A 25,032-nucleotide genomic window follows, 5' to 3' on the forward strand; every position below is an offset into this window, starting at 1 on the left:
CCGAATCGAAGGATTCGAGACACACTGATTCCCCCCGAGGATTTGGGGTATCCTTCAGAGTTTCCCAACTCTTGCTTATAAATAAATTTAGAAATACAACAAATTTTCAAATACCTCATGTATTTCATCATCTTCTTTCTCGCCAGAACATGAATAGTTATTCTCTTCTTTGTAAAACTCCGCAAACATTTGTTTATGATAATCTTCCATGCTTAACTTGCCTATCACGAGCTGAACTTTGCTTAGTAATCTTTCGTGTTGAGTGAGTAATAGTTGTTCTGTAATGTTGTATGTTGAATAACAATGGCTGCGCGGCGTGGGTGAGTAAAAGTGTTCAGATATGGTGATATAGTGAATAAAGTGGCTGTAGCGACGGTGGGTGAGAAATTGAGTACACGCGCGCTTGAAAGAGTAAATGCTGAGTGGTTGAACATACAGCATTTATTAAGGGTAAATATGAGATTTTATGTGAGGATTTTTTAGGAATATTAAAAATAGGTTACGGAGAGCAAAATTGATGGTTGTAAATAGAATTTCCCTTCAATTTAATCGAAAATTTCCACGCCCCTGCTCTTACAATAACACCCTCCAATGGAGCCCAATCCGTCCAACTTGGGTTTATCAACGTTCACCGCTATTCGTTCCTGCTGCTAGGCTAGGGTTTGGAAAGTCTAGTGTTGTCTGTGCAACTTCAGTGCCGGAAGCATCGTCTTTCTCTTTTGCCAAATGGACCCAGCCAAGAAACGAAAGCTCGACGAGAATGGCATCGTCGCGGCCGACGCCAGCGCTGGACTGAACCAAATCTCCCTCGAAGACGCTCGCAAGATCATCCAGCCCTTCACTCACGAGCAGCTCCTTGAGATCGTCCAGAACGCCGCCCTTCGCCACGCCGACGTCCTCGACGCCGTCCGCTCGATCGCCGATCGCGACCCTACCCAGCGGAAGCTCTTCATTCGGGGCCTCGGCTGGGACACCACCACCGAGAAGCTTCGCGCCCTTTTCTCAACCTACGGCGATCTCGAAGAGGGCGCGGTGATTTTGGATAAGACCACTGGCAAGAGCAAAGGGTACGGATTCGTGACTTTCAAGCACGTGGATGGGGCGTTGTTGGCGTTGAAGGAGCCGAGTAAGAGAATTGATGGTCGGATGACTGTGACGCAGCTTGCGGCGGTGAAAAACCCTGGGGGTGGTGGTCCCATGGGCGAGGCGAATCACGCGCAGCCGAAGCCCGGCTTGGATGCGTCGAACAGGAAGATCTATGTAGCGAATGTGCCGTATGATATGCCTGCGGAGAGGTTACTGGCCCACTTTTTGGCTTATGGAGAGATTGAGGAGGGGCCTCTGGGTTTCGATAAGGCCACGGGCAAATCAAGGGGGTTTGCTTTGTTCGTATACAAGACAGCCGAGGGTGCAAGGGCTTCATTGGTTGATCCAATTAAGACAATTGACGGCCACCAAATGACTTGTAAATTCGCAAATGATGGAAAGAAAGGAGGGGTGGCACCAGGGATGTTGCCTGCTGCTGCTGCACCGACACTCGGTGCTGGACCGGCAGGTGCTCCTCTCGTTGAGGCGGCGCATCTGCGGGGTGGTGATGGACATGGAATTGGGGTTGGGATGCACCCACAATCTTCATTTGCTGCAGCAGCGCAATATGGTGGTGGGCTTTCAGGTGGCCTACAGGGTCCACCACTGGGTCATCATGCTCTGAATTCGCCTGTTGGTGGGGGTCCTGGGTTATCCGGGGTGGGCAGTCTTGCACCTTCTTCCTTGGCTGCGAGTGGCGGCTACGGTTCTGGGTTGGGCGGTCCTTATGGTGGTTCTCATTATGGAGGTCCTGCTTCAACTGGGTATGGCGGATTAGCTGCTGCTGTTGCAGGGGGATTGGGTGGTAGCAGTGGCAATTTGGCTGGTGCTGGTCGTGGTTCTTCATTGTATGGATTGCCACCAAGTTCAGGCGGGATGGCTTCTGGCAGTTTCCCTGAGAGCGCACACTATAGCTTGTCATCTTCTGGGCATCCTAATCAGCCTACAGGGACATTATCAACAACTAGAGTTCCACCTGGGGGAATGTATCAGGGTGGCCCTCCATACTACTGAGGTAGTCTTTCTTATTACGCCATGAAAATTTTAAAGGGCTCTGTTGCTGCTTTTTTATTTGTTTTTAGTTTTAGATGCATTATGTGTTGCTTGTGATGAATTGGTTGGTTTAGATCTACTTGCTGGTGCTGTCTGGTGTGAATTTATTTGCATACTTTGATGGTTACTTAAATGTTTCTGTTTCCCATTGGCATTTTTGTTTGTTTGGGGGTTGTATTTCTTGGAGCTGGTGTGTAGTCTTCTGAATTTCTGATGGGATGTTTATTCTCTTTCATTTTTCTGGTGGTTGCTTTTGGTTACAAATTCTGATTTCTGTGTTACCATTTGCCTGTAACAAGTACTACAGGTGTGATATTATCGCATTTCACTTTAAATATGTTTAGCTTCCTCATACTAGTTATGGCCATGGAAAGAGATGGTTGGAAAGTGTTAGAAATTTGAGAAGATGTCTGCATCCTACTTACTTTCCTAATTTGGTCCTTTCCTAGACTGATCTAATTGAATCGTGCACATGCCCACAGATTTGTTTGATTGATTTGTTTCTGATTGCTTGCTTTGTAATTGCATAGTTGTACAATACTTTCCTTTTGTATATATTTCCTAAGGTAGTTTAGGAATCATCTAATTAGGAAAGCTCCTAATTAGACTTAGGAAATTGCCTATTGTGATAGGGGTGTCTATGGCGTATATATTATGGCTATTTGAGCCTCTGAATTATTGAGATTGGATTTATTTTCTCTCTTCCTTTAACATGGTATCAGAGCTGGGTTTAATTCCTGAGCGTTTGAGGCCAAAAATCTTTCATTAATCTGCCTTTCATTTATCCAATCTTCTTCATCCAACTTGAGATATGTTTGAAACCATAGAATCTGATGGGTTCTAGTGAGGTCCTTGTTACGGGCAGTACCAATGGAGGGGCAATTTCTAGTGGTGAATTGCAAAATGTCCAAGCGGCCTACCGGTTAAATGGGAAGAACTATCTCAAGTGGTCACAATTAATCAGGACTTTTCTGAATGGCAAGGGGAAGTTAAGCCACCTAATTGGGACATGGCCAGAGAAAGGGGATCCGTCATACTCCTCTTGGGATGATGAAGACTCCCTCGTGATGTCCTAGCTCTGGAACTTAATGATTTTAGAGATTAGTGACACAGTCATGTTTCTTTTCACAACCAAGGAGATCTGGGATGCTGTGAAGATGACATAATTTAAGGTAAATGATGTTGCCCAAATCTATGAAATTAGGACTAAGGTAGTAGCCACTAAATAAGGTACTCAATCTATAACCAAGTGTGCAAATATTTTGCAAACCTTGTGGCAAGAATTGGAACACTATCAATGTATCCAAATGAAGTGTCGTGATGATGTTGCTATCTAAAAGAAGTTTGTGGAAAAGGAGAGAACCTATGATTTCCTTGCGAGCCTCAATGTGGAATATGATGTTGTTAGGGTTCAAATACTTGGCAAATATGAGTTGCCATCATTGAATAAGGCTATCTCAATAGTCCGGGCAAAAGAAGGTAGAAGTGGAGTGATGCTGGAGACAAGCACTATGGAAAGCTCAGCATTGCTGACTTTGAAATGACTTGGTAAGGAGAGAGTGGCATGAGAAGAAAGGAAGACCTTAGAATCAATAAGAACGACTACCAAGGATAACTTATGGTGCTCCTACTGCAAGAAGCTCAGACACATGGTGGACAATTGCTGGAAGCTCCATGGAAAGCCAACTAAAGGAGGACAACCCAAAGGCCAAACCTTTGCAGCCGACAACCAACAGAGTGAGGAGGAGAAGGCCTCTGAACAGTTTGATTCAATGGTTCTAAATTAGGAGGAAATAAAGAAATTGAGAAACTTGCTAGGATCTCTTGAAAAAGTGCCATGGACAGGTATCTCTAACCTAGCATTCATAGGTATCACTTCCAACTCAATTAACTTTTATGCTTCAGATATATCTCTTAGGAAAACTTGGATTCTTGACTCCGGTGCTATGCATCATATAACACCTTTATCCGCCAATTTCTTGTCCTACAAACCCTGCCCTAGTACCAGACAAATAGTTCTTGCTAATGGGTCGTTGACAATAGTGGCTGGACAAGGGGACATATTAATCAACCCCTACCTAACCTTGAAAGATGTCTTGCATATTCCTAAGTTTTTCACCAATTTAATTTCCATCCAAAGGTTAACCAAGGATACTAATTGCTAGGTTATCTTCTATCCTTTGTTTTGTGAATTTCAAGAAAAGGACTCGAGGAAGATGATTGGGTGTGCTAGGGTTGAGGATGGTCTCTATCATCTTGAAGACTATAGTGGACAGCTTGGAAAAGGAAAGTTTTCTCTCGTATCTTTTTTTTTTTTGTTAAACCTAATAAAGATCTAATTTGGCTTCATCACCTTTGGTTAGGGCACCCCTCTTTTAGAATACTTCAGTTTATGTTTCCCTCTTTGTTCAAGGGATTTAATGCTAGAGATTTGAGATGTAATGTATGTGAACTTGCTAAACATAAAAGGGCTTCATTCCCTCTTATTAATAAGAGAAGTTCCCTTCCTTTTGATCTTGTTCACAGTTATGTATGGGGCTCATCTCCAATTCCTAATCTATGCCGGGCTAGATGGTTTGTGTTATTTGTGGATGATTGTACAAGGGTGGTTTGGCTGTATCTTTTAAAAGCTAAATCAGAAATTTGCTCTATCTTTCCCAATTTTTGCAACATGATTAAAACTCAATTTGGGGCTAAAATTAAGAGGGTTAGAACTGATAATGTTAAAGAATTTTTCAATCAAACCCTATCTAATTTCTTTCTTCAAAGAGGTATAATTCATGAATCTTCTTGTGTATATACCCCTCAGCAAAATGGGGTAGTTGAGAGGAAAAATAGGCATATTCTTATTGTCACAAGGGCTTTGCTATTTCATAATAATGTTCCTAAACATTATTGAGGAGAAGTAGCTTTGATAGCAACTTATCTAATCAATAGGCTGCCTTCTAGAAATCTTGAATTAAATAGTCCAATTCAGCTTCTTGCTAAAGCTTTTCCAGATTTCATGACTTTTAATGGTCTTTGCCTTGGAGTGTTCAGTTGTGTGAGTTTTCAGTTTTGTTCACAATCACTTACCTACTAGAGGAAAATTGGATCCTAGAGCCCTTAAATGCATTTTTGTTGGATACTCCTCTACTCAAAAGGACTATAAATGTTTCCATCTTCCATCTAAACGTTTTTTTATCTCAACGGATGTAAGTTTCATGGAAGAAAAATCTTACTTTGGTGATTCTTATCCTCAGGGGGAGACTAGTTTCTTAGAAGAAGAAAATAGGGATTTGTCTTTTCTTATCCTTCCTTCTTCCTCAAATCATTCTCCAACCTTTCTCCTCAGGATATTCTACAAAGGTCACTAGAAATGATACATGGGGAACAACAACCACCTTCTCCTTGTCCATTAAAGGTTTATTCAAGGAGAAAGACTTCAAATCCTCAACCTACACATGATGAATCTTTGGAATCGAGTTTAGAACCTTGGAGTTCCATTGATGAACCAGCTCAACAAGTGTAGTCCACTAACCCAACCATGACAGAGCCTAACTCAAGTATCAAATCTCAACCTGAAATTGAGTTTAATGACCTAGACATTCCTATTGTCTATAGAAAAGGAACCCGGACTTGTACCAAGCACCCTCTCCATTTATTTATGATCTTCTCCCATTTGTCTACTAACCATAAAGCCTTCTTAACCAACCTGAACGCCATATCTATTCCTAAGAATTTGTCTAAAGCTTTAATTGATGAGAATTGGAAGGATGCGATGAAAATGGAGATGGCAGCTCTTGAGAAGAATCAAACTTGGGAGTTGGTTGATTTGCCAAAAGGAAAGCAATCTGTAAGTGGGTATTCACGGTCAAGTACAAATCTGATGGGTTTCTAGAAAGGTACAAGGTTAGGTTGGTGGCTAAGGGATATACACAAATCTATGGGGTAGACTACTTAGAAACCTTTGCCCTTATAGCAAAAATGAATATTGTCAGGGTACTATTGTCCTTGGCAGCTCACTATGACTGGTCATTATATCAATTTGATGTAAAGAATGCTTTCTTACATGGGGAATTAGAAGAAGAGATTTATATGGAGGTCCCCCTTGGATTTGGGTTGCAAAATGAAGGAAAAAATGTTGTGTGTAGGTTGAAAAAGGCCCTTTATGGGTTGAAGCAGTCACTAAGAGCTTGGTTTGGGAGGTTTACCAAGGTCATGCTCAGGTTAGGCTTTAAACAAAGCCAAGGTGATCACACCTTGTTTATTCATCACTTGGTTACATGTATGATAACAATTCTCCTAGTGTATGTTGATGACATTATTGTAATCGAAGATAAGGCATGGATCAATTAAGAGCATGTTTGGCAAAGGAGTTTGAGATCAAGGAGGTGGGAAAATTAAAGTACTTCTTAGGTATTGAAATAGCAAGATCTAAGGAGGGGATTTTTATTTCTCAACACAAATATGTATTTGATTTATTGAAAGAAACCGGTTTACGTGGAGGAAGGGTTGTTGATACTCTTATTGAACAAAATCATAGGATTGGTGTTGATCTTGACATAGAAACATTAGACAAGTGATCTTATTAAAGGCTAGTAGGGAGGCTTATTTACTTATCTCATACTAGGCCAGACATTGCCTATGCCGTGAGTGTGGCTAGCCAATTCATGCATGATCCTAGAAAAGGTCATCTAAAGGCAGTGCACATGATTCTCCACTATTTAAAAGGCACACTAGGTAAAGGAATTCTTTTTAAGAAGCATGAAACATTATCCTTGGAAGCCTACACTGATGCAGACTATGCCGGGTCTTTTGTGGATAGAAGATCCACTTTCGGTTATTACACATTCTTAGGGGGGAATCTCATTACTCTGAAAAGTAAAAGGCAAAATGTGGTTGCTAGATCTAGTGCTGAGGTTGAGTTTAGAGTTATGGCTCTCAGTATTTGTGAATTATTGTGGTTAAAAATTGTGTTGAATGACTTGAAAGTCAGGTGGACAGCTCCTATGCGGATTTATTGTGACAATAAGTCCTCAATAAACATAGCCCATAACCCGGTTCAACATGATCGGACCAAACATGTGAAAGTAGACCGACATTTTATCAAAGAGAAGCTTGAGAGTGGCTTAATATATACTCCATTTGTTTCTATAGGAGAGCAGTTGGCGAATATTTTGACTAAGGGATTATTGAGTCAAGTGTATCACAAACTCTTGAGCAAGCTGGGAATGTATAACATACACTCACCAGCTTGAGGGAGAGTGTTAGAAATTCGAGAAGATGTGTGCATCCTACTTTCCTAGATTGATCTAATTGAATCATGCATATGCCCACAGATTTGTTTGATTGATTTGTTTCTGATTGCTTGCTTTGTAATTGCATAGTTGTACAATACTTTCCTTTTGTATATATTTCCTAAGGGAGTCTAGGAATCATCTAATTAGGAAAGCTCCTAATTAGACTTAGGAAATTGCCTATTCTGATAGTGTGTCTATGGCATGTATATAATGGCTGTTTTAGCCTCTGAATTATTGAGATTGGATTTATTTTTTACCTTACTTTAATAGAAAGACTGAATTCATGTAGGTGATGCCAAATAAGGGATTTAATGCTTGGGATTGTTGTTGATCCTTGTGCTATATTTTTTGAAGTGTTTTTTTGGGTATATTTTTAATTGCTTGTGGTATATAACACACTTGGTTGTTTACTATGTTCCAAAGTTGTTTCTGCATGGAAATACTCTCTACAACAATGACAATCATAAACCATAATTCCATTAGGTGTGAGTGATTAGACTAGATGAATTCTAAATCTTCAGCCATCTTTATCCATGGTCATATTTTCTGTAAGGTTACTATTTCCTATATCATTTTTAGGGGTTTCATGCCAAGTTTGTTTTGGTTTTTGCTTGTTTTTGTTGTGAATTCTCCCCATCCCATCTACTCATTTCACATGTATGTTGATTGGTCGTTTGCTTATAGGTCTAAACCATCTTAATTATGACTTTCACATCTTATCTTCAATAAGCGCCATTCCAACCTAATCTCATTTTTTATTTTGTCTTTTTTTGTATGGCCTCACATTTATTATAACATTCTCATATTAGTTATACTCATATTTTGCACACATTGGCATTTAATGGGCTAGCATTTTGAGCTGTATGACAAAGATGGTCTTATAAATGTTCTGATAAAATTTCTCTTTTAGCTTAAAGGATTTCACAATAATAAAATGTACTTCTTCATTTTTACCAAGATGCCTTGATTCCACGAATAGTATCTTCCATACTTTTTTATTCTCTTTTAGCTTAAAGGATTTCACAATAATAAAATGTACTTCTTCATTTTAACCATGATGCCTTGATTCTACGAATAATATCTTCCATAATTTTTTTTTTCATTTTTATTAATGGATTCGATATATCAAAATTTAGCTTTTTTAATGATATCTTGATCTCTAAGTCTCACAATTAGATCATACACACTTATATTTTTATTGAACTTAAATTCTACAATTTTCGACTCAGTTTTGTTATTCATATCTTCTTTACCTCATCCATCAAGAAAATATCGTCTGCACATGGCATACACCAAGGCACTCCTTCTTGGGTGCTCCAATTTACAACTGACTCCAAACCTGGATAAGGGAGAATGGTTGCTTTAGGTATCCAATAAACAGTGCAAAAATTGTTGAATCAAACATCATGAATTTTTTAGGCACGGAAATTCTCTTTATTAAATATAATTATCTATTAAATGTTTTGGTGCGGTATTCACTTGTTAGGTTAACATGTATGTTCTAGCATACTTGTGGTCATAGTTGTCAAAGATGCACCTAGGTGTGAGTCGCAGCTCTGTGCGCCTTGTCAACATTGAGGCGCATGCCTCAAACATAGCATAACGCACACTTGTAATGTGCATTATGTTTATTGAACCCTTAAAAACAAACTCAATTGTCACAGCAGAAAAGTTAATACACAACTCAAATGACTTCTTGATGCAGGTTTAGATTCTTTGTTTATTAGTGCTTTTATTTTATTTTTATTTGTTCATTTACGGTTAGTGTTTGAGTTATTAGGCTTTGGAATTTTTTTTACCATATTAATTTTAATAAGTAGTCATGTGATTAGCATGCAACTTTTAAAATAGATGTATTCCTAAGGGTAGAAGGATTCCTGTGATCAAGGACTATGATGTAACTATTATTGTAGCCTTAGGTTTGACATTAAATATATGGGCCTTACAAAATATATGGCAATGGATAGAAATGAATGGAAATCTAGAAATCATATAACTGGTTTTGCATGCTGGGACAGAGGCTTAATATGTTGTTTAACCTCTAGAATAAATAAATTGTCTTTTAAGACACTTTGTAGGGAGCTTTTTCACTCTAGTTCAACTTCCTGAGGTTTTCCTAAACCTTAATTTCATATCTTCATTCCAGATCTGATCATACATTTTTTATCCCAATTTTTGCGCTTGTTTTTGCTTATTCTTTCTCCCACACTCCATCAAAGTTGTATTAGAGCAAAATGATCCTATGGTCGGGTTAGGATTTTCACTTTAGAGGCATGGTTGGGCATGATAGAGGATGTGAAGAGGTAATCAAGTCCAAGAAACAGAATTGGCTGTGATGCAGCATATGATTGAAGATTTTGTTGCAAGCTGTGCTAGCTTTGCAGTGACAGGAATGTATGGGAACCCATATGGAGATTTCGAAAGGTGACCATGACCCTATTGACATATTGAAAAGCAGTCTTGAGGGAAAACATGGCAATGGAGAAGATGAAAATCCTTTTCATGATGTTGCAACCGCAGATTTTGTGGCATGAGGCAGATTGCGAGAGGGGTTGGTATGTGTATTTGATTTGTCGGGTGGTGGAATGAAAATAGAAGTTGCTGATTTTTATGCATGCCAAGGACTCGTTGGATTGGGAAACAAGCTTAGATAGTAATTTTGAGTGGAAGTCTATGGTTGAAGACCGCAAGGTGCTTTTTGTGAAGTTGAAATTTAAAGGCACTGTCCTTTAATGGTAGAAGAGAGTTTTAGAGCAGCATGCTGTCTGAGGAAAACCTAAGTGTCAGACTTTGAAGGCTAAGATGCTTTGGAAGCAATTTTGCCAGCTGACCATGCATTGGAGTTATATGAGAGATTTCATTCCTTGAAGCAAAAAGGGGATGACCATGGGGGAGTATGCAACCGAGTTTAATAATCTAATAATTCATTTTAGCTTAAATCAAACCAATGAATAGATGACCCATGATATTTGGCTGGTTTAAACCAATCTACAAGAGATGATATGGGAGTTGTATATTTGTTTAACCTTGATGATGCTGAACAAAATGCTTTAATGGAGGGTAGTTCGTTATGGTGCTACTAGGTGCCTTTAATGATTTGACTGTTGTGTCAAGTCCCAAGGTTCCAACTACTGTCCAAGCTGTAAAAGTGCCCAAACAACTTCAAGAAAGGATCAAATAGGTAGTAGTTTTGGAAGGATAACTTGTCAGGGGATTCAAGTTGCTGCAAAAAGGGGAAGGAAGTCATGCATTTTGGAGCTTCCAAGGGTGCTGGAAGCAACCCTAAACTATCTGCCATTTTCTCGTTTCAATTGTCATGAGCTGGGCCATGTCTTTTATCCTTGTCCTCCAAGTCAAGGATGTGGCAAATTTTATGCTGAGATGCCCTTCATGATGCAACCCTCTAGTGAGGAAATAAATGAGTGTAACTTTTAAAATATGAATTGTTCAGTTGGACTATGATTAAGGATTACTTGTGATTTGTTATGTTTGCAAATTGTATTTCATTTTACTTTCTCTCTGTTTCATTAATTTTGTCTACTTGAGTTGAAACTTGAATTTGAAACAGTTCTTAGTGTTTTGTTTAAATGATATTAGTTGTTATTGCAGTGTTGGTTATTTGTTATTTTTTATTTTATGGGTATGATTTTACCTCTTTATGTATTTACTGAAAATGTGCACCTCACATCCATGAGGTGTGAGCTTGCACCTTGAACTTAAGCTTCGAGCACTCTTTGAGCCTCAATGGCCCTGCCTCTGACAAAGATGCTCGTGGTATGCTTAGCATGAATATTTGAGTTAACCAAACCACACAGGAATTAGTAAACATACAAAAATTTGAGTTCGATAACCTAGATTGTGCATTATTGTGGTGATTCATGTTGGTATAATCAATGTTATTAAAGGTTCAAGGCACACTAAGGCGTAAAAGGGTGTTGGAGACTAAGGCTCAAGGTGCAAGGCGAGGCATGGGCCTGATGGAACTAGGCGCATGCTAATTAAAAAAAAATAAAAAATATATATCCTAGTTGGAAAATAAGGTATAAAATAGTTCCTAAGTCCTAATTCCTAATAACATATTCACAAGCATGTTATCAAGAAAATTAAAAAATTCAACATATATTAATGAAAAGAACAATAAAAAATGTCAAAATATGTAATTTAAAAGTCTTTTAAGTCAACTTAAATTAAATTTTAAACAATTTATAGATCTTAAATCTTAATTAAGATTAACTAATTATGTATTTTAAGTAATCTAAAAATCATCATTATTATCAAGATCAAACATTTCCATATTTTCATCATTAGAACCATCATCTCTAATACCCTTTTCTTCCACATCATGTCCCTCTCCATCAAGTTCAAATTCAATTGGAGCATTTGAAGTAGTAGCCTTTTTACTTATTGTCAAATTTGTAGTTGAAACAATAAATATAAACCCTAAACAGTAAAAATTAAATAAAGTAATAAACAGTAAAATAAAAACCCTAAAAAACAGTTAAAAAAGTCCAAGCACGCCTAGGCCCAAAAGTGGGACTAGAAAGAGGAACTTGAAAGACTGACTTCCCCTGCACTACCGGCTAACCAAAAGCGGAATGCTACAATACAAGGGAGAAAGACGAAAAGCTTTAACAAGGGTTGAAGTGACTCACTACTCGGAAAGGAAGGTCTGACTTTCAAGGTGATCGGAGTGAGACTTACTTAAAAGAGTCTACTACCTATGAATGAGATATTCATTGACTACAGCCTGCTTGGAAGGAAATAGATTCTCTCCTTTCCTTGCGAGCAGGGTCAAGAAAGAAGAAAAGTCGTAGGCAGAGATGACTAAGTGAAGAAGGCCCTAAGCCCAAGGTGCCTTGGGCCTAGACATGCCTTGCTGGTGTGTGCTTGCCTGGAAGCATTCTAGGTGCCCAAGGTGCACCTAGGCGCGCCTTTAATAACACTGGGTATAATTTAGATGTGTTTGTCGACTCTTTTACTCAATAAAAGGAAGAAAAAAGAAGAAATAAATTTAATTTGGAAACAGTTAAGTTATTAGTCAAGCTAAACTATAATTTTCCTCTAATATTGACTTGTGTGTTGGGACTTAGACCATTGTGTGTTAAGAGTTCTATTCTTTGTGATCCTTGTGAGGGAGGTGCTGGGTTGATTGTTGGCACTGAAAAATTGATGATCCAAATAGGCTTTAGATTGCAGGCAAGCCACAATTAATCTCAACAATCGATTATCCATTGACAACTGAGTTAGTTGTTCACTGGAATAAACAATTGAGTGCTTGATCCCACAGTTGACATAAGTAAGCAACTAAGCACAGTTTCAAATTTTTGAATTGATGCTTTCATGGTTGATGTAAGAGTTGACTGTCCGCCTTGACAGTCAATCTTTCAGACTTTTTGCTTATCTGTGTACTTGTTTTTTCCTTCTGTTATTTGAATTATTTTGAACATGAGTGGACCCAGATGTCAACTGCCCTAATAGATAGTTGATTTCAGGGGCTGCATGGTTGAACTGACAGTCAATTGTTAGTTGGCTGTTGGGCCCTAACGGCTATATATGTGTTTCCTGAAAATTGAAAACAAATGACAATCATGAAAGGGAAATGAAAGAGCCGTTGGAGATATTCAAAACCAAGATGTTCAAACTATTATAAATAGGCTTTAAAAGTCAAGGACAGGCTTTGATCTAGATTTATCAAGTCATGTATTGTCTCAAAACAAAAGCATGTCAAATCAAGCAATAGCACAGAAACCAAGCCTCTATAAAGCTGATCAATCTTATATTTCCAAAGGAAGTTGTTATATCCAAAGCTGTAAAAGTATTGTCTATCTTTCATTATCTTTGTGTTATTGGGGGTTGTACAAATTATTTTAAGTGTAGATAAAGAATTATATAAACTATAAACACCTACTGGCTGTGTAAAGGGAAACTAGAAACTTACCTAATTGTGGTCTGGCTTCATAGAACCTGAACAAATATAGGGAAAACTTGTACAAGTTGCTGAGTGAGCTTGTGAAAAAAAACTTCTGGTTATATTAATGGAACAGTAGATGAGTTTGTCTTAGAGAAGTAGATGTAGGTGCAAGAGGCATCAGATCTCTATAAACATTTGTATTCACCGTGTGCACATTCTATTTCTTCTCTATTTATTTACGCACGATAATTTAAAGCTTTGACACATCAATTGGGGAAAATTTTTAAGGCTCAATTTGAATCTGTCTTGACTCAACAACAAAGCAAGGGACCAAAATCTCCTTTGCATGCAATATGAATCATGCCCTGGCATGTGTTTGTGTTGGCATGTCCAGATGCTTACTGTTAATATATTGGATGATTAGGTGGTTCTAGTTCTTGCATTATAGATAGAAACTGAGCACAATGATGGTATCTCAAAAGTAATGTGTAATAGTCTGTACATTGATGTAATGTGGGTCAAAGAGGATTTTAGAAGATGAATTAGGCTCAAAGTTGGCCCAAAAATGATTTAAAACAAACTAAGTGGGTTTAAAAAGGCCTGTTTTGTTTGAAAAAAATAAAAGCAATGGGCTTAGGCCAAAGAAAATTTATAGAAGCCAATTGGGCTCAAGAAAGTCCCAAGAGTGTTTTAAAAGGACAATTTGAGCTCAAAATGTTGAAATTGGAACTTGGGCATAAGAATGGCCTAAAGACTAGAACAATTCTAAAGAAGCCAATTATTGAAGATTGAGCCTTAAAATGAGCCAAAAATGTGAAGATCATGTAAGGTGATAGGAAGGGGGTCAAGGAAATTGGGGTAATGAGCTTTGAGGTACAAATGGAATACAATCTAGAACCAAGTTTGCTTGGACTCAACTTTGGTGCAACAAAATTTATAGATTGGGTTTCAAACTTATTTGTTGGTGATGTGTACATGTCAAAAATGATTTGGGGAGATCGCTTGAAGTGGGCCTAATCGAAACTCAATAATACCTCTGGTGGACCCTAATTTATAATTTTTGTCACAACAAAATTGGGCCCAAAAAAGTTTGAATCTAGCTTGTGTTTCATTCAAACCTCAAAGGATACATTACCCTAATTCCTGTAATCCCCTTCCTAAGGCCTCAGTGATCTTTTACATTATCGGTCAATCTTCAATAATTGGCCTCTTTGGTATTTATTTTTGGGTCCTTTGGGTCATTTTTAATCCCAAGTTCCATTCTTTAACATTTTGGTCCCAAGTTCCCCTTTTAAAACACTTTGGTTTGTGGAAGCATAGAAGTCTTTATCTTTGTTGTTAATATTATTGCGTATTGGTGTTATTGCTGTTGTTTGTTATTGTTGCTGTTAGATGGTTGTAAGGCGCCTTTTCTCATAGTGACGTGTTGTATATAAACACAAATGCACCTCTCTTTTTGTGTTACTTGGTTCATTTTCTGATTAATAAGATTTCTTGCGGGGTTTCTTTTCTCTCTCTCGCATTCTTCTATTCTCATGCCCTAGGGTTTGTTTCATGGTGTTGGAATAAAAAAGGGAAATAGAAAGTGTTGGAAATATCACAATCAAGGGATAAGTCAAGCAGACAGCTGTTACAACTGTAAATGGCAGATTTGGCAGATTCTATGGAGGCAATTAGGATGACTTTTGTATTCTTTCCTTTTGTTTAAGATTCCTGTTGAAACTGATTACTAATATGGTTCAAGAAACACTCAATACTCTCACCGAAAACAAACAGATTACAAGTATAAATCAGAAAACAATTAAATGACAGAATTGAAAAAGAAAAGAATCGCAAACCAGAAAGCTGTACACCCGATTTACCCTGGTTCATGCCATAAACATGGCACTACATCCAGCAATCCAAGAAGCAAACAATCCACTAAGAATGTAGAAATCAGTACAAAATCCCCTCACTCGCCTCCTCTTATCTCTCGAATACAATTCTCTAATGAAGACACCAAGAACTATTCTATCACAGCTCTCTTCTCGCTTCTCACTATACTCGATCACAAGAGAATGTAATGAATGACTGACTGAATGAATCATAACTTGCCTCCGCACCCTTCTATTTATAAACTAGAGAGGCGGAACTTCCTAGGGATATAACCGTCTTACATAAAGTCTAAACTACCCCTATTAATTACAGTTAGATACATTTAAATCCTGCAACCTAACTGCCATCGATCACCATTCTTTTCTTCTCTGATTTCTTCCAGAATTCCAGCACACAATAACTCGGGCAAAACAATAACAGATCTCCACTATTTTGCCTCGAGTAAACCTGGAACTTCAACATTCTTGTTCTGCTCACTTCTTGAATACCCTGAAACAAATCAATCAAAACACATCAAACTGTAAGGAGAGTGGATGGAATGGAACACGTTTCTAGAGAAAGAGGCCGAGGAAGACAAAAAAAACTTGGTGGGAGAAACTTAAGTATGATATTCGTTATGAGGGTCTTACAAAAGATAGGCCATGGGTAGAAATGATTGGAGAGTTAGATTTTATGTAGCCAACCCCACATAGTGGGATAAATGCTTGTTATGTTGTAATAAGCTTAGAAAAATAGGAAAGGAATTTGAAAGGTTAATGAAGGCATATAAGAGAGATTGATTTAGTGGGTGTTTGGCTTAGTGGTTTGACCGCTTATAAGCTGCCCCTTCAGCTTAAACACTGTATAACTTATTTAGTTATATGTTTATTAAAAAGTAAAGAGGTTAAATGCTTTCGAGCTTAAACATTGTTTTAACAGTGTTTTAGAAAAGTCCTCCCCCCCCCCCCTCTCAAAACGCTGGTTACCAGTTTATTTCGTTAACCAAATGTTTTACAATTTTGCCCTCCAAGAATTCTAATATTTCCAACTCTTTTTGCCCATAAACATTCTCCAGCCCATCGTCGTCGCCTCTAGCTTCCATTGCAGCATCACCAGATCTAGCCCATCGCCATCATCTCTATTCCCTCCTCCATCGCCACATCCTCCATCCGTTGCGCTTCTCACTATGTATATATATATTTAACGTATATATATATTATTAACACATATGCCTATTTTAATGTCTATTGTATTAATATATTTAACATTTTTATGAATTAAATCTAAATTTAAACATAAAATGTTGTATTAATATATATTTTAATAATTTATTAATATCTAATGGTAAAAATTTTATCAGTTGGACATCAAGTTTTAATTTATTTTTATTAAAAATTAGTATTTTTATGAATTTTATTTGTATTATTGAATAACATATCCATTTTAGGCTTTTTGTTAATGTATAGTTTATCAGTTTTTTCCAATCAAACACAACTATATAAATGATAGTTTAAAGCACATTTATCCAAACATGTTATCAACATAAATGCTAACCAGCTTTAAAACTTTACACAACTTTTAAGTAGGAAGGCTTAATGCCATCTTAAAAAAGGGTAAGCCAAACTGCCTCTTAAGTTGTTTTAAAGTGAGATTGTCATATGACTTGTTACTATGCTCACCAAGGTCGTCTTAAGGTGTGAAAGAAATAATGAAAAAATGTCTGGCTTATTGAATGATATGTTGAAAACGAGTTGGGAACATCAGCCGAAATGGGCTAATTAGAGTCTAAAAAGAACAACTGCCTGGTAATAGTAAACCTCACTATTTTTGGGCCCAATAGGAACTCAAACGAGGGAATTTTTTTAAATGAAATCTGAAGGGCATAAACTAGACTCATTATATAAAATTTGTGCATAAAAATCAAGTCCAAATGATATTGGGAAGGCAGGTTACAAGCAAGCCGAAATCAGGTGAACCTGGAACAAGTTGGTCTAGCCTGGTAGTGGAAAAAGGTGCAATGTTCAAGGAAATGCACAAAAGAAGATAAGAGAAGGAATTAAATCAGAAGACCAGAGAAAAGGAAAGTAGGAATAGAACCCCTCGAGAAGTAGAATGCTCCATCCCTTGAAGGTCTTAGTGTTCCTTTCTCTCCAAATATTCCACAACCAAAAAAAAAAAAAAAGGAACAATAAGCCAAAAACATCTATGTATATCAGAGGGCGGGAGCTGCTACTAGAAGCAACAAGAACTCCTTCACGATTCTGGCATTTAATGTTGAATACCAGAAATTTAGAAGACTAAACCTCAATTCTCATTAGCTACATGGGAATGCCAAAACAAATGATCCATTTCTCACTATCTTTGTTACACAAGTAGCAGCACACAACCAAACAATGGCCTCCTTTTTCAGGTTGTCAATCATGAGGATACCACTGTGAAGCTGCCCAGCCAAAGAGAGCTATTCTGGGAAAAACCTTTGACCTCCAAATGATTCTCCAAGGAAAGGGACAGTCACAACAACAAAGAAACCATAGGGTGATCTGAGTGAGAAATGGCCACCAGAGAAGCCTCCAAATCCTACCATCCTCAAGCTACCTAGATGGAGATTATTATGGAGAACACCTGAATAGCTGTTATTGAATCAACCTTGCAATCAATCCTGAAGGTTGATCCTAAAGATAGGGGACTGAGCATCACTTCCTTAATAACTGATATGATCACTAATGTGAGCCTATTAGTTCTAGCCAACCTTAAAAAATGGGGGAAGATTTCAGTTAGAGATCTATGACCTCACCACTTATGCAGCTGAAACCTGATCCTCTCCCCCAAGCACACCCCAAAACTGATATTGCAAACAAGGACTGGCCAACAAAATCAATCATGAGCCTTAATCCCACTAGGTGGGTAAAAAAAAAAAAAAGGCTGACCAAATGGACTATAACTTTCTACACCCCACAACCAAAACAAAAAATAACTGATTTATGAGGACCAGTGACCTCATGAATTATCAAATTTGCAAGTGACAAATGCTCCTACTGAGGAAATCTCTCTCGCAGGCAAATTTCCAGTGCTATTTACCAGAAGAAAACTATTATTTTGCTCTAATTCTAGATTTGTGTGCCCTTTGTTACTGTGTGGTGTTTTCTAGGTGCTTGTTTGTTATTTTTAATCCTTTGGTTATGGTTTGCATTTATCTGTTTTCTTGTTTTGTATCTAGATTGATGGATTGAATCACCGGGTCTTTGATTCAGGTGTATGACAGCTTGTTGGAAGCAGTTGCTTTTACTGGTTCTGGTCATTTGATGAATGCAGACAATTTGAACTCTGGGTTGATGAATTTGATTGGCTGTACTTCACCATTTCTTCTCTTATCTTCCCTTAAGATGTGGGTCCTTTATTATTGCCGGTAGTTAAAGTGACTAGTTAAATTTAGTTTTTATGTACTTTTTACCAGTAATCTTCATCTTATTGACATAATCACATGTTATTAATATGGAAAACTAATTTTGCTTTTATTTTTGGAAACTGCTTTCACTTTTGCTGCAGTTATGATCTTTTGGCTGTTTCATTTTTGCTCCATATATTTTCTGTTAGTGCTTTCATTCTTGAGACGTTTCTTATGCGATGGAGTTTGAAGATATCAATTACACTGGAAGAGTTACCCAGATATAGATGCCACAGATTTTTTATGCTGGAAGAATCATCCATATGTAGATGCCACTCATCGGGATCCTGGATGTGTGGTAGTACTTCATTTTCACTTCAAGTAAAGTTCTACTTAGTTGCGGAGAATAATATGGAATATAAGTTTGAATGTTAACAGGATGTGTAAGTAGAATTGTCTAATTTGCAATGTGCGGAAGCCTCGTGCACAGGGAATGCCCTACATTAGGAATTATAATGTCTCTATTATTGTGTTCCTGGTGGGAGCAGACCTGCATATAGATTGGACTTGAACATATTTAAGAATGATTATTCAGCATTGATATTTCCCTCCTCTCAGTTCTCTTTCCTCTTTGTTTGTGTCAAATTTCTTATCCCCCTTTTGTTCTCTACTTGTTTTTTCTTCTCTAAGACTTCTCTTGTTTTTAATTTTGTTTCAATGCTTTTTCTTCTAATAGCTTATCCTCTTTTGTGCTACATCACAAGCCATTTGGTGTATGTGTTGTATTCAAGTCAAATGTATTATCTCTCTTTCACTTGGATGCCATTTGTTAACCAAGATATAGACCGGAAAAGGTGGGATATAGAAAGTATTCCGGACAAAAGTGTTTTACATTGTATTTGTTAAATTTTCTAAAAAGAAGTCACATGACTTCTTATTTTGAATTTTCAAGATAAATTTATCCCTTTCTCCCCTTTATATAACTTATTTTGAATTTTACAGATAAGTTATCTTGATAGAGGCTTATCTTATTCATTTTAACAAACACTACTTTGGTGGTTGTCACATTCCTAGTGTTACCTAGGGTTGTGATTGGAATTAGGGAGAGAAACTGAATAATAGAATTAAAGGAGAGGGAGAGAAATCAAAAGAGAGTGAGAGAGAGATTAGAGAGGAAACGAGAGGGAGAGAGAGTTAGGGAGATAAGAATCTACTATTTCATCAACATGCCTTTCTCTACATTTTAGGGCCTATTTATAAGCTATTCAATAGTAAATGAAATCTGGAAAATAGCACCCATGTGCTCCTAACAACTCACAAAATACCTCATACTAACTACTACAACCTTATTACAATAATGCCCTTCTAACTACCCATGAGTTGTGACATTCCCCTCCCCTTGAAAGGTTTCTTGTTCCCAAGAAACTTATTACAACCAAGCCATTGTTTCTTCATCCAATGCCCATCTTCACCCATTGGTTTCTTCTTCGCTTTTCCTTCTTTTTATCTTGTTTTTCCCTTCTCTTTTGCTTTCTTTTTTCTTTCTCCTCAGTAGCAACAACAGTATGTCTTGCTGCCACACCAATGGAAACATGAGTAAGCAAAATAACAAGGGTCTCGGTCCCTTCAACAAAGAATCCCTTCATTTTCTTCCTTTCATCTTGTTTCACTTTATCCTTCTGCATCCTCCATTGCTCTAAATCAGAAACATATTGCTAGAAGGTTTTAGTGTAATCAATTTTATGCAAGCATCCTTCCTTAACCTCTAACCATTCTTGATCTGCCCTCCATTGGTTATCCAGTTCGATTAAGGCACAAGTTTCCTCCCAATTGACTGATTTCTTAGTTGGAGTTACCTGATCCATAGTAGGTAATTTAGCAACTCCTTCCATTCCTATTCCTTCAAGAGAAATAGATTTAAGATCTCCACAATCTAAAGCTGTTATGGTCGTTTCCACTCCAAGATCTTTGGCTCCCGGATTGCTAGCAAACATCTCAGCTTCATCCTCAACAGTTACCTCTTCCAATGGTGTCATATTGAGGGTTTTAGCATTTGAATTCTCAGTACCAGTAGGGGTGCTTGAGATGTTGCCAACCGTTGGACTGCCATGCCCCAATTCTTCAATCCCTTCTTCTGCTTCTTTTTCTTCCTCATTAGCTTCTTGCATCTCCAGCTTAACAGCCTTAGAAGCTCCATTGATAATATAGGTTTTGGTCCTTTCTCCAAACCGGTTACACAAGCCAATTACAAATTGCGGCCAGCTCAATTCCACCCTTCCCCAGCTCCAATTCTGGAACCACACGTATGGAATTCCACTCAGATTAGCTGCAACCATTTTTACTTTCTCCTTTTTAGCTACTCGGTGTTGGTAGAACACCTGTTCACATTGTCGGATCCACCATTTTGGTCTATCCTTGTCAAACACCGGAATAGCCAATGGAGCAATAGTGGGCAAATCAACACTTGGAATTGAGGTCGATAAAGTCCGATTAGTAGTCTGAAATTTATGTGAACACAGGATCAACAAATGGTTCAGTTGCCTACGGAGGTCCTTAATTTCCTTTATTGCAGCAATTAGTCATTCGGCTATCTCTTCAGTTCAAGTTCTTGAAATTGCACCTTGTAACAGCCTCTTGATCAGTCTCTAAGGATCCCTTCGAAAACTCCTCCTTGTATTAAAAGTCAGCAATCCTTAATCCCCGAAATCTAATTCAGCCCTGCAATGGTTCTAATTGTGTAGTTTCACTTCTCACCACTTCCCAATCTGTCCTTTTGATTGCAATGACTCTAATTGCGCAGTTTCATTTCTCACCACTTCCCAATCTGAGTTGAGAATCACAACTGAAATCAAGTCAATTGAGAATCGCTGCTTGCGAAATTCTCCTCTAGACCATTTCCGATTGCACCTGCCGTCGCAACTCAGTCACATACAGTGGCAGCACTTCTCACCCCTACTCAAGATCCACTTAAGCCTAAATCACCTAAACCACCACGCCTCCGTTGCGTCTCAATTCCGAGTATATAACTAATCAAAGGAACTCGCCTCTTGGGTTAGCTGCTTTAAACGTGCTTCGATTCTGGATCTCAGCTACTGTGTTGCAATTAAGGTGAATCGCCTTCTTGAATTGCAATTGCAGTAGCCAAAATCTGTTGCTCCTGTCACTACTAGCAATTTGATCCAGAATTCCTTCAAGCTTAGATTAAAAACACTGCTAGGAATCGCCCATCGTAGATTTGGTCACATGCACGCCTTCCTTGACCGATCAATACCTCCTAGATTTTCAAGCCGAGAGGCAATTCTCCGTCGGAATCGCTGGAATTGAATTGACTTGAGTTCAATTCGTTCCAAGTTCTACAACAATTGCCGATTGCTGGAGTTGCTTGCAACTGCCTGAGATTGCTACAGATGCACGATTGTCCTGGCCTTGCTTGTTCACTTCCGTCTCCAATCAATGGCTCTGAATTCACCTTCCAAATTCGGGTCGTTCGCTCCAATCCGTTTCTCGATCTGAATTCCGCTTCACCTCACTGAATCCACTCAGATTTGGATCTGCTTCAATTTGTTCTTCTTGCCCAATCACCGACAGTCTTCACAACTCGCCAAGAATGGTCGGTGCTATTCCTTCTCGCCTCAATCACCTCTGCTTCAACTATCCACTGAATTTTACTTGCTTGAAGTATTGACGATCACTAGGCCCGTTATTAAGGAGGTTTAATTTGCCTGCAAGTTCCGATCAACCGGAGCTGCTCTAGGCGTCTCCCAAAGCACCGTCGAACACCATCTCTGCTGTTGCTGGCCGGAATCTGCTCTGCTCGCAATTGCTGCAAATTCAAGAATCGCTTCCCCCAACTCCTCCTTCTCACCCAATCACAGACCACGACTCGCGATCACTGGCTCGATTTCGTAATTTACTGCTTCACCTAATCGCCAACATTAGTCCCCGTTGGAGATCAATAACCAAGTTAGATCCTCGCTCCGTCAACTCTCTGCTATTTCTGGAATCGCCTCTTAAAAGTTTAATTAATTCCGTTCCTGCTAAGATTGCCTAACAATTGATCGATTTCTACCGCCTAAGGTTCGAAAATTAACGAGCAAAGGAATCAGAGGGATCTGCTTCTCACAATGGACTCCACCTACAAGTTCAAGACAAGATCCGCTTGCGCCTTCTCGATTTCGAACCAAGCTAATATGAATTTATCAAAAATCACAGCTGAGGAAGAACCAGCTCTGATACTATTTGTCACATTCCTAGGGTTATCTAGGGTTGTGATTGGAATTAGGGAGAAAAACTGAATAATAGAATTAAAGGAGGGAGAGAGAAATCAAAAGAGAGAGAGAGAGAGAGATTAGAGAGGAAACGAGAGGGAGAGAGAATTAGGGAGATAAGAATCTACTCTTTCATCAACATGCCTTTCTCTACATTTTAGGGCCTATTTATAAGCTATTCAATAGTAAATGAAATCTGGAAAATAGCACCCATGTGCTCCTAACAACTTACAAAATACCTCATACTAACTATTACAACCTTATTACAATAATGCTCTTCTAACTACCCATGAGTTGTGATAGTGGTTTGTCTGTGTTGTTGCCGCTTGTTTTACCTGTCATGTTCATGGAATTTGAAAATCATAGTGAGTATGCTTTGGTTAATATCTGCTGAGGATTTTGGTGGGTAGATGTACTCTTTCATGAATTTGTGCCATTAATCCCATGATTGGTTTTGGCCATCATGAAATCTGGGCCTCCTTTGATTATTTTGACTCGGTAGTTTTATTTTTCTCTGTAGTTATTTTTTGGGTTACACTTCTTGTTTGCTTATTATGAAATATAGTTGCATGGTTGAACTGCTGGTTTGATGACGTGATTTCATTTGATACTACTCCAGTCACAAACATTGTTCTGTAATTGGGGACTGTGTAAGACAATTGTTGCATAAGGTTTGAGTGCCTCATAAATGATAGTTGAGAAGGCCAGATAAGCTTCACACAATTTTCTGTGGTGGTCCATGTTGGCTTTTTCTGAAGTTGATATGGTTACTGTTCCATATTCTGTTTAATTAATTGGGGCACAAAAGATGCCCAATCTTCATAGTTTCTCATGACATTTGCATTTCATAGCAGTATAGCAGCATTTAATGTTTTTCTTTAGTCCATGCCTCAAGACTTGAGTTATTCTCTTTCACCCTTCATCGTTCCCTATCCTCAGTAAATCATTTACTTTTTCCACATTCCATATAGCAACACTAATCTAACTTGCCTGTTGCCTGTCCAATTTTGGGGTCTTGGTGGGGGATCAGGACTATTACTAGTATTGTGTAACATGCACTTTGCTTGATATTTTCCTCCCTTGATTTGGTCGCTGTTGAACAGTTTACGGGGTTATTTATTTATTCGCTAACTACCCCGTCCTTTCTCTATATGTAGGTAGCTGGCTCCTTGTTTCTCATCGATTTATTTTATTTGTTTTTATTTCTTTTGGGGAACTACAAATTTTATCCTGGATAATCAATAGTTGGTACAAACAAGTCGGGAGTAAAGCGCTTGGCTTATTTTTCCCTTAACATTCTCCGTCTGCCATATAGAAGAGAGCACTGAATGTCTACTGCCAATCTGTGGTAGTTAGTAACGCACAAGGCAATCATATGACGCATTGGTTATTTGGTTTGCTGCAAATCATGTGCTTGCAGAGAATTTCATCTGGGTATTATTATTATTATTATGATATTGGTCAGATGTTGAGTGGGTTTTATGAGGCAGGGGAAGGGAAAAAATCAGCCAGAAAAAGGCATGAAGTTTAACTGTTTGGATGGGTTGTCAAATTGGCATGTGGAATTAGTTTTGTGTTCTCTGTTGGAAGTAGTTGTAATTAGCGCAGCGCAGCGCACCCTCTTTAACTGGCAAGAGTTTGCCATCAGTAGTGATGGATGGGGTGGGGGATGTTATTGGTCAGGTGTTATTATCGAATTGAGCATGCAACTAGTCAATAAAAATGGGTGGTTTTGCTGACTTATGGGACTGGGAGCATCTTCATCATCATCATCATCATGAAAAGCACTATGTTTGCAGCAGCTTCGAAGTAAAGTTTTGTGACACTGACTCGAGGGACTACTACTACTACTTACTAGTGTGTAGAAAAAAGAGCCCTGCCCTGCCCTGCCCTGCCCAGCCCAAAATTTAATTTGCTGGACTGCTTTACTACTTGTGGAGAATAATGTTGTTGTTGTTGTAACTTCCCAGATATATTTATTTAACCTTAACCCTCCTCTATTTGTTTGTTTGTATATGCCGATGATAATTTTTAGGAAACAAATAATACAGATACATATATATACATGTGAATGCTATTATGTATGTTATGTTGCGGTGCGTAGCTGTGAATCTATATGTGATCCATGACATTCAATTCTATGTCAATAATCAATGTAAATAAAATTTATACATAAGTATATGCCATAAGAAT

The 25,032-nt window shown here is 38.3% G+C and overlaps 1 protein-coding gene across 4 annotated transcripts; it reads left to right on the forward strand.

Annotated features, from left to right (window-relative positions):
• Positions 1-600: 600 nt before the first annotated feature.
• Positions 601-24,918, forward strand: LOC127811690 (UBP1-associated protein 2C-like). Of its 4 annotated transcripts, none has more exons than XM_052351791.1 (2): positions 601-2,101; positions 23,997-24,918. In XM_052351791.1, exon 1 carries the CDS (start codon positions 727-729, stop codon positions 2,098-2,100), a length of 1,374 nt encoding a protein of 457 aa, XP_052207751.1. In that variant the 5' UTR covers positions 601-726; the 3' UTR covers position 2,101; positions 23,997-24,918. The 4 variants fall into 4 exon arrangements, with proteins under 4 accessions (XP_052207751.1, XP_052207749.1, XP_052207752.1 ...); XM_052351789.1 differs by lacking the exon at positions 23,997-24,918 and adding an exon at positions 18,733-19,183; XM_052351792.1 differs by lacking the exon at positions 23,997-24,918 and adding an exon at positions 18,781-19,183.
• Positions 24,919-25,032: the final 114 nt, after the last annotated feature.

Source organism: Diospyros lotus, chromosome 10 (genome assembly GCF_014633365.1).
Source record: "Diospyros lotus cultivar Yz01 chromosome 10, ASM1463336v1, whole genome shotgun sequence".
In the NCBI taxonomy this organism is placed as follows: domain Eukaryota; kingdom Viridiplantae; phylum Streptophyta; class Magnoliopsida; order Ericales; family Ebenaceae; genus Diospyros; species Diospyros lotus.

Coding starts and splice junctions, on each gene's coding strand:
- LOC127811690 (XM_052351791.1), top strand. CDS start 727: ATGGACCCAGCCAAGAAACGAAAGCTCGACGAGAATGGCATCGTCGCG.